General features: G+C 36.2%; 1 protein-coding gene across 1 annotated transcript; it reads right to left on the bottom strand.

The window, feature by feature from the left end:
* Positions 1-6306: 6306 nt before the first annotated feature.
* Positions 6307-11455, bottom strand: LOC126198495 (ras-related protein Rab-1A). Its single transcript, XM_049934873.1, has 7 exons — positions 11268-11455; positions 9518-9590; positions 9392-9439; positions 9259-9306; positions 8927-9154; positions 7535-7742; positions 6307-7454 (listed from the first exon to the last, which is right to left on the bottom strand). Exons 1-6 carry the CDS (start codon positions 11288-11290, stop codon positions 7545-7547), a joined length of 618 nt encoding a protein of 205 aa, XP_049790830.1. The 5' UTR covers positions 11291-11455; the 3' UTR covers positions 6307-7454; positions 7535-7544.
* Between the last annotated feature and the right edge of the window lie 4499 nt (positions 11456-15954).

Raw genomic sequence — 15954 nt, 5'->3', positions numbered from 1 at the left:
CAATTCGATATGGGGTTGGGTATTCAACATCACCGGGAGCTTCATTCAAATTTTCTTTAAATTGAAATGAACTTTTCTACATTTACTGACCTCTTTTGACCTCAATAACAGATTCAATATTTTCTATAATGAAAATGCCAAGCCTGACACTTTTTCGAAGTCCATTGGACCGTTTTGTTCCCTGTTTTCCAGATCCAGTAAACCCAAATGGGGGCGAGATAAGCAATTAAGGGAAGTCTCCTTCGAAACTTTACAGTTTCTGAAGCCATGTAAAACTACCACATGAATGCCAGACATATGGTATACTACTTGATTTGTCTTACCACTATCTACACTTCACTTCAGAAACTTGGCAGCCCTTTACCTACAGTGAAAACATATGTGCCACTGACTTAGAGGCACTGTAAAAAACACCTTATCTCTAAAGAAATGACTGAAGCCTATATGTGAAAACTGATAAAGGAAAGACATTGTGATATGTGAATAATTTCCAACAATGTGTTATTTTTATAAACAGTTTTCTACAAAGAATAATCATGACAAAAGATAAGACCACTACAACAATGTATTATCATTGCAGTCCAAAATTTTTTCCTTCTATTGTTCTCTATGATGTATGAAGCAGCTGAGTTCAAAGATTAAGCAGAGGCCTTTTCTTTTAAATTTTGTAAAAAATAATTGCGTTGTGTGAGGTACAAGTAATGTAAAATATAACATACCATTTACTAAATGGAATTAGATGAACTACAATGAATGTTTCAAGTTTAATATCCACAGCAAACAGGTAAGCGGCCATTAGTGCCTGGTACAGCGATACTGAATTATTGTAATTGGTGAATAATACTGTTATTGCGAACAGTCATAATGGTGTCAACATAAAGAGAAGGGTTGATGTGATTGATTTTCTATGAAAAATTATGTTGGTATGAATACCCAGTCCAGACTGTTTTGCCTGCCACCATTACGTGAGCGTATGGACAGCAATTTCAAACTGCAGACAATATTTGAACTCCGAGGACAAGAACCCACAGGAATTTATTATTTTTCTATTCTAACAGTGAAAATAACATTCAGTAGAACAATCTTAAACTTTATGTAAATGAAATAGTTTTTGTGGCTGGTGCTTAAGATTAATTTTTCTCCAAAAAATTTATCAGTGAATTAAAAAATATTTTTCATACCTTTCCAACACACACACACACACACACACACACACACACACACACACACACACACACACACACACACACCATGACAACTTTAAACAAACAGAACAAAACCCATCACAAAACCTACTGGACTGAGAAACAAAGCACACGACAAAAATGAATTACAAGTTGCATTGTTGGGCACAATTTTTTGCAGCTGTATGTTCTAGTCAGCACACTATGTAATAGAGCAAACCAACAATTTTAAGCAGAAAATAATGCCTGACCAATCCATTCTCCACCTGGTTCGACATGTAAACAACTCATTCACTTTGATTACTGAATTGAACTTTAACTACAAAATAATTTTCCTTTACCAAAGTTAATGCACTAAAGTCATAGAATTCATTTAAAATTTGAAAAAAAAAAGAGCCTACAAAAAAGAATTTGCATAACAACTAAGGCCAGAAATGAACCATTAGGACACCTGCCGAGTTTGGGAGTTAAATGAGGAATGGGAGTTTACTCTTCTTTCTGAAGGGTAACGGTGCATTTTAGAACACTAGCAACATTGGCCATTCAACGAAGTAACTAACTTCATAACACCAATGCAACAAATATGTAAGCAATGAAAAAAATGTTTAGCTGTTTGTCACTTGACACATTCATAGTGGCTGGCCCAAGTACCAATACGAGCTAATAGCCCACTGCTGCCAACTCTTACAAGCATTTCCACAACCAATGGAGGCTCTGAAACCTCTAGGAAAAAGAATTTATTGTGCCTAGTTTTGTTTTCTTGCACTTAGCTGTCAGTAACTTACATTGTTTGTAGTGGCAGCTAATCAACACCTGGATTAAAAAGAGTAGAACGAACAAGTAAAATGACTCACCACCACTACTAATTAGTCACTGAATACATTAGAACATTATTTTGAGTTCAAGAAAAACAAATCTGGGGATAACTGGAATTTCTAGAATTCAGAAACTTTCTTAGTGGAAAGAAAGCTATCAAATGATCCATGAGAACAGAAGTGGAAGTTACAGATGATGATGATGATGATGATGATGAACTCACTTTGGCAAAAATCAAGAGACATGGCACAATGAACAAAACATCCATTTGCAATGCTAGAATGTTTGTTCATTGCAATGTACCAATGAATTTCTTTCAACTTTCACTTACAGACGTCATTACAGTGCATAATTGTTGAAGCTGACAAGGGAACCTCCCCATCGCAACCCCCTCAGATTTAGTTATAAGTTGGCACAGTGGATAGGCCTTGAAAAACTGAACACAGATCAATTGAGAAAACAGGAAGAAGTTGTGTGGAACTGTGAAAAAATAGGCAAAATATACAAACTGAGTAGTTCAAGGGAAGATATGCAACATTAAGGACAATGGGAACGCAGGAGCGCCGTGGTCTCGTGGTAACGTGAGCAGCTGCGGAACGAAAGGTCCTTGGTTCAAGTCTTCCATCAAGTGAAAAGTTTATTTTTTTATTTTCAGTTTATGTGACAAACTCTTATGTTTTCATCACTTTTTTGGGAGTGATTATCACATCCACAAGAAAACCTAAATCGGGCAATGTAGAAGAATATTTTTACCCATTCGCCAAGTGTACAAGTTAGGTGGATCGACAACATATTCCTGTCATGTGACGCACATGCCGTCACCAGTGTCGTATAGAATATATCAGATGTGTTTTCCTGTGGAGGAATCGGTTGACCTATGACACTGCGATCAAATGTTTTCTGTTCCCATTGGAGAGGCACGTCCTTTCGTCTACTAATCGCACGGATTTGCGATGCGGTCACAAAACACAGACACTAAACTTATTACAGTGAACAGAGATGTCAATGAACGAACGCACAGATAATAACTATGCAAAAATAAAGAAAGTAAAATTTTCAGTCAAGGGAAGGTTTGAACCAAGGACCTCTCGTTCAGCAGCTGCTCACGCTACCACGGCGCTCCTACGCTCCAATATGTTGCTTATGTGACCCATGGACTACTCAGTTTGTATATTTTGCTTATTTTTTCACAGTTCCAAACAACTTCTTGTTTTCTCAGTTAATCTGTGTTCAGTTTATCAAGGCCTATCCACTGTGCCAACTTATAACTAAATCTGAGCGGGGTGCGATGGGGAGGTTCCCTTGTCAGTATTTCCAAGCGGTAAAAATAAGAATGAATAAGGATTGTAAGTGGAAACCTGCTAGTATGGACGAAATGCTTTTATTCTTGGTTATTTAACTTCATATGGGCAGCATGAAATCTGTCCTATTACAAGACTTGTAGGACAGACATTCTGTTTCAACACAAGCAGCGATGAACATTTGCAAACATATACAAAAATGGTTTGGCAAGACTGGTAAAAAAGTATCACAAACAACTTGACTTACATCCTGACAGGCTACTTTGAGGAATATACACTTGGTCCAGTGTTGCTGCAGCTTTTTTGTCCCATTGGAAAAAAATGTTCTCTGAAACTGCAAAATACTCATTGACTAACTATTACTTCTTCATTTGATGAAAATTTATTCCCAGCAACCAAGGTTAGGAAACCAGATGAAGTCACTTGGGGATAAATCTGGTGAATATGGTTGGTGAGCCAATTCAAAGCCCAATTCACACACATTCAAAATTGTTATCACTGACATACGAGATGGCGCACAATCCTGGTAAAAGCACTTCTTTGTGTGCTGTCCTTTGTCTTTCAGTTAATGCAAGTATCAAACAATTCAACAATGAAGTATAATATGGTCCAGTTATGGTGGTTCCTTTTTCCAATTAATCTACAAGAATTATTCATTGGGAATCCCAAATAACTGACCTTTACCTCACCAGCAGACAGCTTTGCCTCCTTCAGTGCACTTTCACCAGACTGTCCTTTGTTTCGAATGGTGTGTAATGATGGATCCAGTTTCATCAATTGAGAAAAATTTTGTGGATTCTGACTAAACATCCCCAAACATTGCAATGAAACATGCTAGATGCACTTTTGGTTGAGTGAACAACTGCAGCACTCACCTCACATACAGCTTCTTCACAGCCAATTCTTCAAGTTGCATTTTATGCATCCATTCAGTTGAGATGCCTATAATCTCAATATGGGTGGAAAAGTTTATGTTAAGAAAGTAGTTTTAAGTTTACTGGAGATGCTGCACATTTGCTACCATTTTTACGTGGACAAGTATAACAATAGCTTTGAATTTGCTAAAATCTCACAGAATATGAACACACAATACACCAGGACAAAAATGAAAAATCCAGGATGGTATGTAACAATATTAGAAGGAAAGTTGCTACTCGCCACACAGTGGAGCTGGCGAGTCGCAATTGGCGCAACAAAAAGATTCACCCAATTATACCAATTAAAGCTATCACGACTCAGCATCTCCGCTATGTGGTGAGTAGAAACTTTCCATCTAATATTAATACACTGGGAAAGTGAGATTAAATACGAAGATCAACCCTAAATATGATGCATCTGCAAAACTCTAAAGGAAATACAATTACTCTTCACAAGTCTTGATAACTGTAAAATGGACTAAGACAAGAGATTAGTTATATTTCCACAGAATTTTGTTACAATGGGGCAAGTGATGAATTCATGCCAGCAAATAGTCTCAAAACTGTTGCCAATTGTCAAAGCATGAATATGTCGGGCTCACAGGCAGGATTGGATGATATGTTCATGAATAGCAGGCACCTGGTATCCTTTTAAGAAATCATTCTTCCACATAACTGACATGCTAATTTTCAGTTCGTATCATCTGCAGTATGATCAAAGTAAAATGACACTGTACAAATAGAGTAAAATAAAGTGCTTACTTCCATCAACAGAAATTCCAAAAAATAAGAGAGACTTCATACAAAACTGTGCAAAAGTTGAAAGCAACTGAAGGGAAAATTCAAGTCGTAGGTAACATTTGCAAAAAAAGTGTGCTGACAGGCCAATCATACTGACAGCATACGAGTGTAGGGACTGTCCAAATAATCCTGTATTTTGTTTGAACTGCTATATGCTTACACACAATTAGCTGGATTTTATTTTATAAAGGAATTTGTTAATATTTTTATCCATCTTTTTCATTTAGCTGTCAAAATCCTTTAATGATCTATGATTGCTTTTTCAAAACCAAACCTCTTCACCAAAGGTGCTAATTCTTGCAGATTTAACTTCACTTAGTTTACATTGACAATAAAACTTAAGATGCTATTGCGATTGAAATAATGCTGATGTAACTTACTAGCTTATCACACAAGCCAAGTGTGACTGACTTAAGCATTAAATTAGCTGTCAGTATTACAAAACCACAGAACAAAAATTTTACGAATTTGCTGAAGTATTGAGTCAGCTCCTCTCTCTCTCTCTCTCTCTCTCTCTCTCTCTCTCTCTCACACACACACACACACACACACACACACACACACACCAGTTTCTGCCTTTTACAATCATACTTAAACCCACAGTGAATGTGTTATGTATGTTGACCCCAGCTCTGGGTTCACTCATCAGTCTAATTTTTTTCTGATATGGGAGTGCATGTAACCTACATACAAGGGATTGACAGACTTCTTTCTTAGAGCTTTGAAAGATTAAAAAAAATTGGCTTTTTCTCTAAAGACCAGTATGAAATCCCTACCCCTAGATCACTATGTGAAAATTGTTCATGGTTCATTACTGACACTACCCACAATTCACAAATTCCGCAATAAACTGCATGAAAAATTTTTGACATGTCATTTGGTATTATGATGCCTATGTGAGTATTTTAAGCAGATTAAACCATTCTGGCACTACTTGCCAACTAGTCTGCTTGGCTTATACTTTATCTCAATCACACTACATTACTCTGGAGTGCGGGAGAGTGCAGAAATGTAAGTAGTCCAGTCCAAAAGGATTGCAAATTTAATCTTATTTGGTCCTGAGAGAAGAGCTCTGGTTCTTATTGTGCACAGTATGGTACAATTATGGCTAACAATGTTTTCATACTCCACTTGGTTTCTCTTTCACAAGGCTTTAATTTTACTGTTACCACAGTTCTGGCCGTAGATAAATGCAGTACATGTGTGTCTTGTCAGATGAGAAATGTAAACAGCTTTTATTCCAACAACATGGATTGTGGAATGGCAAGAGGGTAGGACAAAACTGACTCCATTAAACAAAATTTTATTTGTGTTCTGCATTGCAAAATGCAATTTACAGAAAATTGTTTTCATCACTGTACACTACTAATGCTTCACTTACTGCAAAATGTATATAATAAAGTGTAAATGTGGACCACACGGTTATTAAAATTCAGATCACAGATAACTGGTTATCAATCACCTCATTCTGCATTTTTTGTGGACATCTCCATTGTTTCATTGTTACTGACAATATTTTGCCATTCCTGCTGTTGATGCATTTTATGTAGAATGAACATTGTTCCTTGGCACCAACAGCAGGAACATTGTAGAGTAAGTAAAGTACAAAAAATAAATAGTTCACACATTTTTTTTTAGGATTGTGAAACCAATAGTGTGGTCCACCACTTGTTGCAATTGTTCCACAGCTACCTGCTGCCAAGGTTATCTGTGGGAACTGCATACAGTACACATGCTCACGTCATGGACAAACATCCATTTAACCATTCAGAATATTTATTGTTCAGGAAGAAAGACACTACAAGAAATATAATTTATGGAATGATATTTGTGAATTATTTATTTTGACTTTTAATCTTTTAAATATTAATACTCTGAAGGGCCAATTTGCACCAAACTGATTTACAAATACGAGTATTTAAATTATATAGCATAAAGCGTGCAAGAATTTTGGTTATGTAATACCCCAAAAGAAATCCTAACCCTTCAAGGATATTTTCTGAAATGTGTATTACTTAATACTTAAGTATACTATGTATAATATTTTACATGTGTGAAATTCTTAGAAGTATCAAACGTTTATATTAAATATACATCTGATTAAATTTCGAGGTTCCTCAGATTTGTAAGTCACAGGGCTATTCCAGAATTAAGCACACCAGCACGATCTGCTCCACACATCTATACACAGAATAACACTATTTCTATAAAAACATAAACAAAAACCTGCACATCAGCCATTATAATACAGCAACACTGCAGAACAAACTGGCTGGATTGAAATGTATGTCACATGGTACTCCAGGCTGTCTTTGGATAAAAGATATTCACAAAAACTAACACATTTCCAAAGTTTCTGGAAAACCCTGCCAGATCTCCCAAGCAGATGCTACTGCAACATGCTGAGCTGGGAAGTGTACACAGCAGCAATAAATCTGAAGAGAAAAAGTTTTAAAATGAAATCAATATGCCTAGTACAATATAGAGTAATTCCAAAAGAAGGTGTGTTACATACTGCACTAATTTCAGCAACATCCAGACTTTGCCGTTTCAATTGGACGACCCTGGTCAATTTTAACTTTATTGGCCGTGTCAGCAGCTGATGATGGAGGTCCTACACGGTTCTTTATTTCTGCTGCCATGGTCATGAATGCTTGCTCAACATTCGTAGCATTCTTCGCAGAAGTTTCAAGGAATGGAATTCCTAGCTGATCTGCATATTCCTGTAGGTAATAATGAGCTCATAGTAGTTTATGCAAAACAATGAAACTTTCCAGTTATCCAAAGATGTCATTAAGGTTGTATTTTGAATGCAAGAGCGAAGTCCTTACAAATTCCTTTACAGTTACAGGAACTGCAAAATCCTGAGTCACACTGGAAGCAACAGCACAAGTTTAAAGTTTTACAACTGACACCTTCCTGCATCCCAATGTTTATGTTTTCCTCAACCTAATGTTAGATCTGTATTGAGTACTCTTAAAAGTTCTGAATTTACTGAATCAGCACTAATTTATCTCCCTGTTCTTGGTTTTTCATTTTGATTATTTCACCTCTATTATAAATGTGCTTACTGCAAAACTAATACAAAACCATTTCATTAAGTATTCATCTTGTTCATAGGTTTTATAATAATTTTTTACTTTTTTAACTCACAATACAGTAAACAGCATTTTGCCATTTACATTCAACACTGTCAAAGCAATGTAGGAAATTTAAATATCTGAAGTGTGCTGCAGAACTGCAATTCCAAGTTCAAAGTGAAACTAGTTATGTTTTAAGCATGGATAATTTATAGTAAGCACACACACCTGACAATTCTTTCAATAAAAATTAAGCTTAATATTACGGATCTCAAATATAAAAATGAAGTTCACTCATTTACTAATTGATAGCCGGAACTAGATGCCTTTAATTACTACTGCTACGTCTAATCAAATGCCAAGATTGGCTGCAAGAAACTTTCCTGAAATTGTTGCTGTTTTGATGTGCCAGACTGCTGGCAGCATTATGTTCTAGAAGCAGAAAACTATCATGGCAATTTTAGTAACTAATGACACAGCTATCAACTGGCTTCTTGAGTAGCAGAAGAACAATGCTCCAAATGCATGCAATAATGAGAAGTGTGTGTGTGTGTGTGTGTGTGTGTGTGTGTGTGTACACACATCAAGGTGGACTTTTAAATTATTTCATTTCACAATTACAGTAACATTTGGCACAGATTTAAAGGCAATGGTAAAAGTTATTAAAAACAGTCTACCAATACATGAAATGTAGCAACATGCACATTGCCAGTGTCACAAACATCTCATGCACTGCCATGTTATTCCAAAGTTCACATACAGATTAAAGTATTCCACTCTTCTAAAACACATATTCAAATCTTTCAAACAACTATATAACATCTTACCTTAGCAGTAGTATAATCAACAACCTTTTTGGCATGCAAGTCACTTTTGTTTCCTACAAGTAATTTATTTACATTGTCACAAGCATAGCGATCAATTTCTTCCAGCCATTGTTTAACGTTATTGAATGACTCTTGGTCGGTGCAATCATAAACCACAATAATTCCATGAGCACCTCGATAATAACTTGACGTAATTGTGCGAAACCTCTCTTGACCAGCAGTATCCCACTGTAAAACAGAATTTTGTCGTTCACTACTGACTGTTACATAGAAGGAGCAATGCTCTGCTCCCAAACATTAAAACCTAAGCATTCAAAATTATAAAAACTTACAATTTGTAGTTTTATAGTCTTCCCATCCAGATCAATTGTTCTTATTTTCTGCAACAGAATAGAAATTTCTTACACCAAATGCGAAGTATAAAAAATACTTTGTGAATTTAATTAAAACTATTGAAATACTTACAAAATCTACACCTATAGTGCTAATATAGCTTTCCGTGTACGTATCATCCTGCAAACAATAAACATACGCATGAAAAACTATTAATAGTTGAAATCTTTAATATTTGACATACTTAATAGCACATACCGCAAATCTCAGCAGAAGACAAGATTTGCCAACACCAGAATCACCAATGAGCAGAAGCTTGAAAAGGTAGTCACTGAAAAATGGTCAATGCAATATTAAGTATCTGTTCACAGTCAAGAAAATTTACATAGCACAGCACTGTATCATATCTTCACAAGCAATTCACAAAGTGATGCGAAATGCTAGTAACCGCAACAGATCTGAATCAGAGGTCACAATACTAATAGTTTGCCTGCAATTAGGATAATGTTTTCATTCAGTAAATGTCTACTACCAGACTTGCCAGTTCCAATACAACATAACATTTAAAACTATGAAAAACCTGCCACTATTGGCAGAAAACCACCTATAAGCAGCACATCATCACTAAACACTCCCAATAATATTGGATTTGCAATGTACAGCATATGCTTTTGTTACTTTATTCCTTACAAAAGCAGTGTGTCAATTTGAAATTCGAATGGGGATGTGCTCAATCATCATAATATTCTGTCAAAATGCAACCCTTAAGTGAAATTAACTTTCCAATGAACTAAGTAACCCAGTGTTCAGTAACAGTTGGCAAGAAAATACATTATGTGAAATGCTCCACTAAGTTACCTTTATGTAAAGAAATCTGCAGCAAATTATGGAAATAAAATATCTTACTAGACTTCCAGATTATCAAACTACTACAACAATTATTAATGCAAGGAAACTTCCTACTCAAGTAAGCAAGGAAACTTCCTACTCAAGTAACGAAAATCTGAAATATCCAGTGACCAATATTGACTGTGGCACCAATAGTGAATTATCAATGCAATCAGCTTTAATTCAAAATCTAAACCCATCAAATTTGTGTGATACTTCTGGGCATATACATACAGTATATTGTATGATTTTACAGAATTCTAATTAAACCCAAAAACATTCTGAAAGTCACTGGTGTGTCACTGTAGAGAATGTATGTGATGTTGGGATTGCTTCACTTCATGACAGTAAAATGAACAACATTCAAAGCGCAAAGAAATGAACGGGTTCCTCTTTATGTCGTAAAACTCACATTCTGGGCATGTGAGAAAGAAGAAATATACTCGTAAATATGTAGGTTTTTGTTATTTCCCGCTTCGTGTAAGGTAATCAAGTCCTAAATATTCCTTAGTCTAGTCGAGTTCCCTAGTGCTCACACCTACTGCACATTATTTCCTATTCCAAACAAATACCACCACGAAACATGGTCCCCGAGAAACACATTTGAAGCAGGCACAGGTCTCTCTGACAACCATATCTTGATACAGATACGCACGAATCAACACGAATATCGAGTAACTACCACCAACCTATAAATGATAACAAATTAGAATTGTTGATTACGGAAGCATGGAATAAATTACATAAGAATCCCCCACACATCTCAAAAATAACAAATGCTCTTAAGTCAATTCTTGCCTCTCCATGTTCACAAACGCTACTTGCCATTTACACAAAACAAAGCATAAAGGCAACCATCCATGTTTGCTGATTTCATTGTGCCTCCACCCGTCATGGATGACAGTGAGTCACAAAAACTTATCGAAACGAAGTAATGTTACATTGTTAGCTTCAGCCTTGCGCAAATATCTAAGCTACTCCGCAAAATTTTAATAAACACTTTAACAACAAAAATTATACACACCACACAATAACGCCATCAATATGAGATATACGCAGAGAGAATGTCAATCGAAAACAGCTCACATACTGAACCGCACAGTTGACACTCCGTACTTACTATTCGGGGTTCATCGTGGACATCACCAAATGTGCGACGAGTGTCTTTCAAGAAAACGGTACACAAATTACTTCGTCCCTTTAAAAGTGTTGCAGGTAACGTAAAAACAATGGCTGCCTCTTGCTATGTGAACTGCAACTCTATAGGAGTCTACGGCATTGACGTAATGCCAAAGTGGCAGAGAGGTATGAGAAATTCAGATGCACGCCAACTGTCACAAAATGAAGCTATCGATAGTAGTTCCGCCATAAAAAGTATTACCTTCAATTAAAATGTAATCCCATTAAATTTAGACAAAACCTGTAAAGATTTTTCATAGAAAAAGTATTATAACTACATGAATTTCGGACATCAGCTGAGAAAGTTACTACCGTACGTTTTAAATTCACACTGTATCTTCTTTCTTTTGAGAAGCCAAGATTTTATCCATCAGTTTGTGAAATTGTAACATTACGTTGGCAGAAAGAACAGCCACTGTATTTACTGGAACTATTTCTTTATTTTTCCATTTCAGATTTTTATTTGAATTGGTCTTTGGGTATTACACATTTTGCTATCAAAATTTTGTACTTACACCGGAACTAATAGGAAAACAATTCGATTAATAATATTTAATTTGACAGTTTTAGCTCGAATTTCTCAAATTAATTTTGTTTTCAGTATATTCCTTTTTGTTTTTAGTTTTTGATGGTAATTCCGTGCTATTATCTTTTATTCTGTTGTTGACATGTGGTTGCCAAGTGCCACAGTTTCTTGTGCTTTTTCAGAAGTCAATGAATCACAAAATGATCAAGTAAACCACTATTAACGCAAGTGACTTATAATTTGTGTGCCTGAGGAATGCCCGCAGCTCTTTAAATTTATTAGGTTATGACCCCAGAGCTGCGTTAATTTACTTGTACTGTACAACAGACGCAATCTCACTATTGATCATGGTTGACTAGGGGGGATGGTTCAAATGGCTCTGAGCACTATGGGACTTAACATCTGAGGTCATCAGTCACCTAGACCTTAGAACTACTTAACCCTAACTAACCTAAGGACATCACACACATCCATGCCCGAGGCAGGATTCTAACCTGCGACCGTAGCGGTCGCGCGGTTCCAGACTGAAGTGCCTAGAACCGATCGGTCACGCATGCCGGCTAGGTGGGGACGTATATATTTTATTTATTTTTTTTTACGTGTAGCCATCGAGCTGATGTCTTTTGCAAACTTTATACATACGATGAGTAACGAACTAATATAAAAACATGTATTCATCTTAATATTCTCAATTTAACACATGTTGCAATTGACGGCCTGTGGCTTATTGCTTACACTGTTTTTACTATTCTCAACAACATAAGTTTACACAAACATAAGGAATATATTTTTAATATCTATGTTGGACAAACTGTGGTGATTTGAGCTTTAAATGAAAACGCGGTTAGGTTTGAAACAAAAATAACATTTTTATTAGCTCACAGAACGACAGTAACATTAGACTCAAAACGAAAAATAGCGCGAAAGGCACATATAAAAAAAGTCTATAGAAATGACGCCAAAGATGAATGTTCTAGCAGAGGCACTGGTTTTAAAAGAAATTTTGAACACAAAAGTTTCATGGCAGGGCTCTACAGACTTAGTCTAGCGATTAACATAAATTATCTTTTCTGCAGCAGCAGAATATTTGTAGCTTGGAATTACTGATATTAGTGTTTAGACTTGGATGTAGAAAATACATGGTTCCATTAGTTGCACCCTTGGTTGCCACCGGCTGCAATGCCTCAGAGCATTTCTCAAAAAATAGGAGGGAGGTGCCAGTGGCATAACTTAAGAGATGTACATTGAAAGGTTCTGTTATGTCACTGACATAAATCATGAACAGCAAGCGACCAAGGCTTGGCACTTGAGGCACCCCAGACTACTATATCCCTATAAATCAGGAAATGTATGACATTATTATCTATTTTAAACTGCATGCAGTTTATTAAGTATGTGGACAGAAGCTCCATAGATGCTTTTTTAATGCTGTGTGCCTTCAGTTTCTTAACGAGCAGCACTTAGTTGTCCGAGTCAAAGACTCTGGAAAAATCTAAGAATATGCCTGTTCTCATCATTTCTTCATCTAGGAGGGTGTATACTTTATGGAAAATTTCAGTAAATGCAGTTGTTGTGCAGGGATCCCTTCTAAGGCAATGCTATGTTTCTATTAGCAATTAGTTTTTTGCCAGCCGAAGTGGCCATGCGGTTCTAGGCGCTGCAGTCTGGAACCGCGAGACCGCTACGGTCGCAGGTTAGAATCCTGCCTCGGGCATGGATGTGTGTGATGTTCTTAGGTTAGTTAGGTTTAACTAGTTCTAAGTTCTAGGGGACTAATGACCTTAGAAGTTGAGTCCCATAGTGCTCAGAGCCATTTGAACCATTTGAATTAGTTTTTTGTAAAATAATCAGAGAGCTGAGAAAGGTTCACTATTTCAAAAACTTTACTGAAAGTAGGGACTAATGATACAGAGTGGTTGTTTGAAGCCTCTTTTGTGCTTTCCTTCTTACCCACTGCTTTAACAATAGTTATTTTTAAGCATCTAGGATAAGTGCTTTGTCTGATACTACGGTTTATGAGGTACATTAGCGGTTAAACTATTTCTATTATGCATTTTTTAACGACTGTACTCGATACCATTCCATCCAGCTGAGTATTTGTTCTTTAATTTGAAGGTTATATTGCTTATTTCATTGCCTTTAACCTCCTCAGATTCAAAGTACACTGCTTGAGTGATGTGATTCGGTATATCTGGGCGCATGCCTCTAGTCTGTGTTGCATTTCTTGTTGGTGACATGAAACGGTTATTACAAAAGATTATACACTAGTTTTCACTCATTTATAATATTACTATCCTGTATAATGCATAAAGGTAAGCAATACCTAGTTATGGAAGTTTTTTGATACTTATGATGAAGTTCCAAGATGACTTACTTACATTATTGGACATTGATATTTCATTATCATGGACCTGTTTTCTAAGGTTTGGAAGTTCTGCTTCAGCATAAAAGCTGTTCGATGGAACCAATTTTAGTAATTTGAAAACTCTCGAATTGATGTTTGGTGGAATGGACCTGGGAAACTTTTATTCAAATGAAACATTTTGAAATTATGATATATAAAGAGAATGATATGGCAGAAGTATGCCCAAAGAAAGATGACCAATTAGCAACTTTGAAGAAATGTGACAACATATGTAAGGTTGAAGTCATATGGAGAATTGCAGATAATTTTCTGGAGTACCCCAAAAACGAACCTATGACTTTAGATCTGAGGCTATCGCTTTGAAATTCGACAAATTAACTCAATAGTGATGATCATATGGAGTAAGATTAGACGAAAGTCATGTTGTCTGCAAATAGTGTTCACAGCACTGCCAGTTCATAATAATCTAATCACAGAGCAAGAAACACTGTTACCATTTAAATCTAGACTTCGTGTAGAATGTGCTTTTGGATGAAGAGACAAAGAGGAAAGATGTCAATAGTCCACTATAAGCCAGCAACAGAAATCGAAGTCAGGTAACAATATTAAATTAAATAACAAAAGTACCAATCGTTTTATTTTTTGCTGATGTAACTGTGTGTTGAAAGGATACAAAATGTCAAATTATAGAAAAAAAAGAAACACAAAGCACAGAAATCAAAACAAAATTCTACAGAGGCACCCCATGACGATCAAAGTACAAAAGTAGAATAATGACTTGCTTCCCAACAGCTACCAATGAAAATTCAGCAACATAAATTTAAATATACAGAAAAAGTGAAAAAGTTGCCAGAGACAGTTAAAATTAATGTTTCGAAGTGAGGAACATTTTATATCTGCTAAATGTGGTGTAAAATTGAAGTTATAAGAAGTTCCTGCTTTTATAATAGCTATTCTGTCAGTTCCAGATCTCACCTACAGCCTGCAACCAGGACCAAAAGGTTTACAATTAGGTTTTTGAGAACTATAAAGGTATCTTTAAAAAGACAATTGATTCTTGCCATTACAGTGAGAAGTGAGGGAAATATGTACACATTAAATTTTATACATAAGGAATTTAAATACCATGTAGCTTTGCCAAGAGAGACCACTGAACTATGGTGTAAAAGTATGGGTGACCTGACTTATGATAAGTCATACACATATTGAAGGGAAACAGGCCTCACAGCCTATTAAATGCGAAAAGTAAATACAAACAATCTACTATGGTTTATTCATAGTGATCTAATTGGACCAATTACTGCAAGTTCACATAATAATACACCAAAGAGCCAAAAAATTGGTACACATGCCTAGCATCGTGTGGTGTCCCCAGAAGTGCCGCAACATGATATGGCATGAACTTAATTAATGTCTGAAGTAGTGTTGGAGGGAATTTGCACTATGAATCCTGCAGGGCTGTCCATAAGTCCATAAGAGCACGATGGGGTGGGATTTCTTCTGAACAGCACATTGAAGGCATCCGAGATATTCTCAATAATGTTCATGTATGGGGTTTGGTGGCCAGCGAAAATGTTTAAATTCAGAAGAGTGTTCCTAGAGCCACTCTGTAGCAATTCTAGACGTGTTGGGTGTCGCATTGTCCTGCTGGAATTGCTCAATTCCATCGGAAAGCACAATGGACATGAATGGATGCTGGTGATCAGACAGCATGCTTATGCACACGTCACCTGTCAG

This window comes from Schistocerca nitens, chromosome 1 (genome assembly GCF_023898315.1).
Source record: "Schistocerca nitens isolate TAMUIC-IGC-003100 chromosome 1, iqSchNite1.1, whole genome shotgun sequence".
NCBI lineage: Eukaryota > Metazoa > Arthropoda > Insecta > Orthoptera > Acrididae > Schistocerca > Schistocerca nitens.
Note: the sequence above shows the minus strand (reverse complement) of the source record. Positions and strands in the feature narration are given on the sequence as shown.

Excerpts from the sequence above, each read along its gene's own strand:
- LOC126198495 (XM_049934873.1), bottom strand. The coding sequence starts at position 11,290 with ATGTCCACGATGAACCCCGAATA. Across the intron at positions 9,591-11,267 it reads TCCACGATGAACCCCGAATA|TGACTACCTTTTCAAGCTTC; the intron begins GTAAGTACGGAG and ends ACCATTTTTCAG. Across the intron at positions 9,307-9,391 it reads GCACTATAGGTGTAGATTTT|AAAATAAGAACAATTGATCT; the intron begins GTAAGTATTTCA and ends ATTCTGTTGCAG.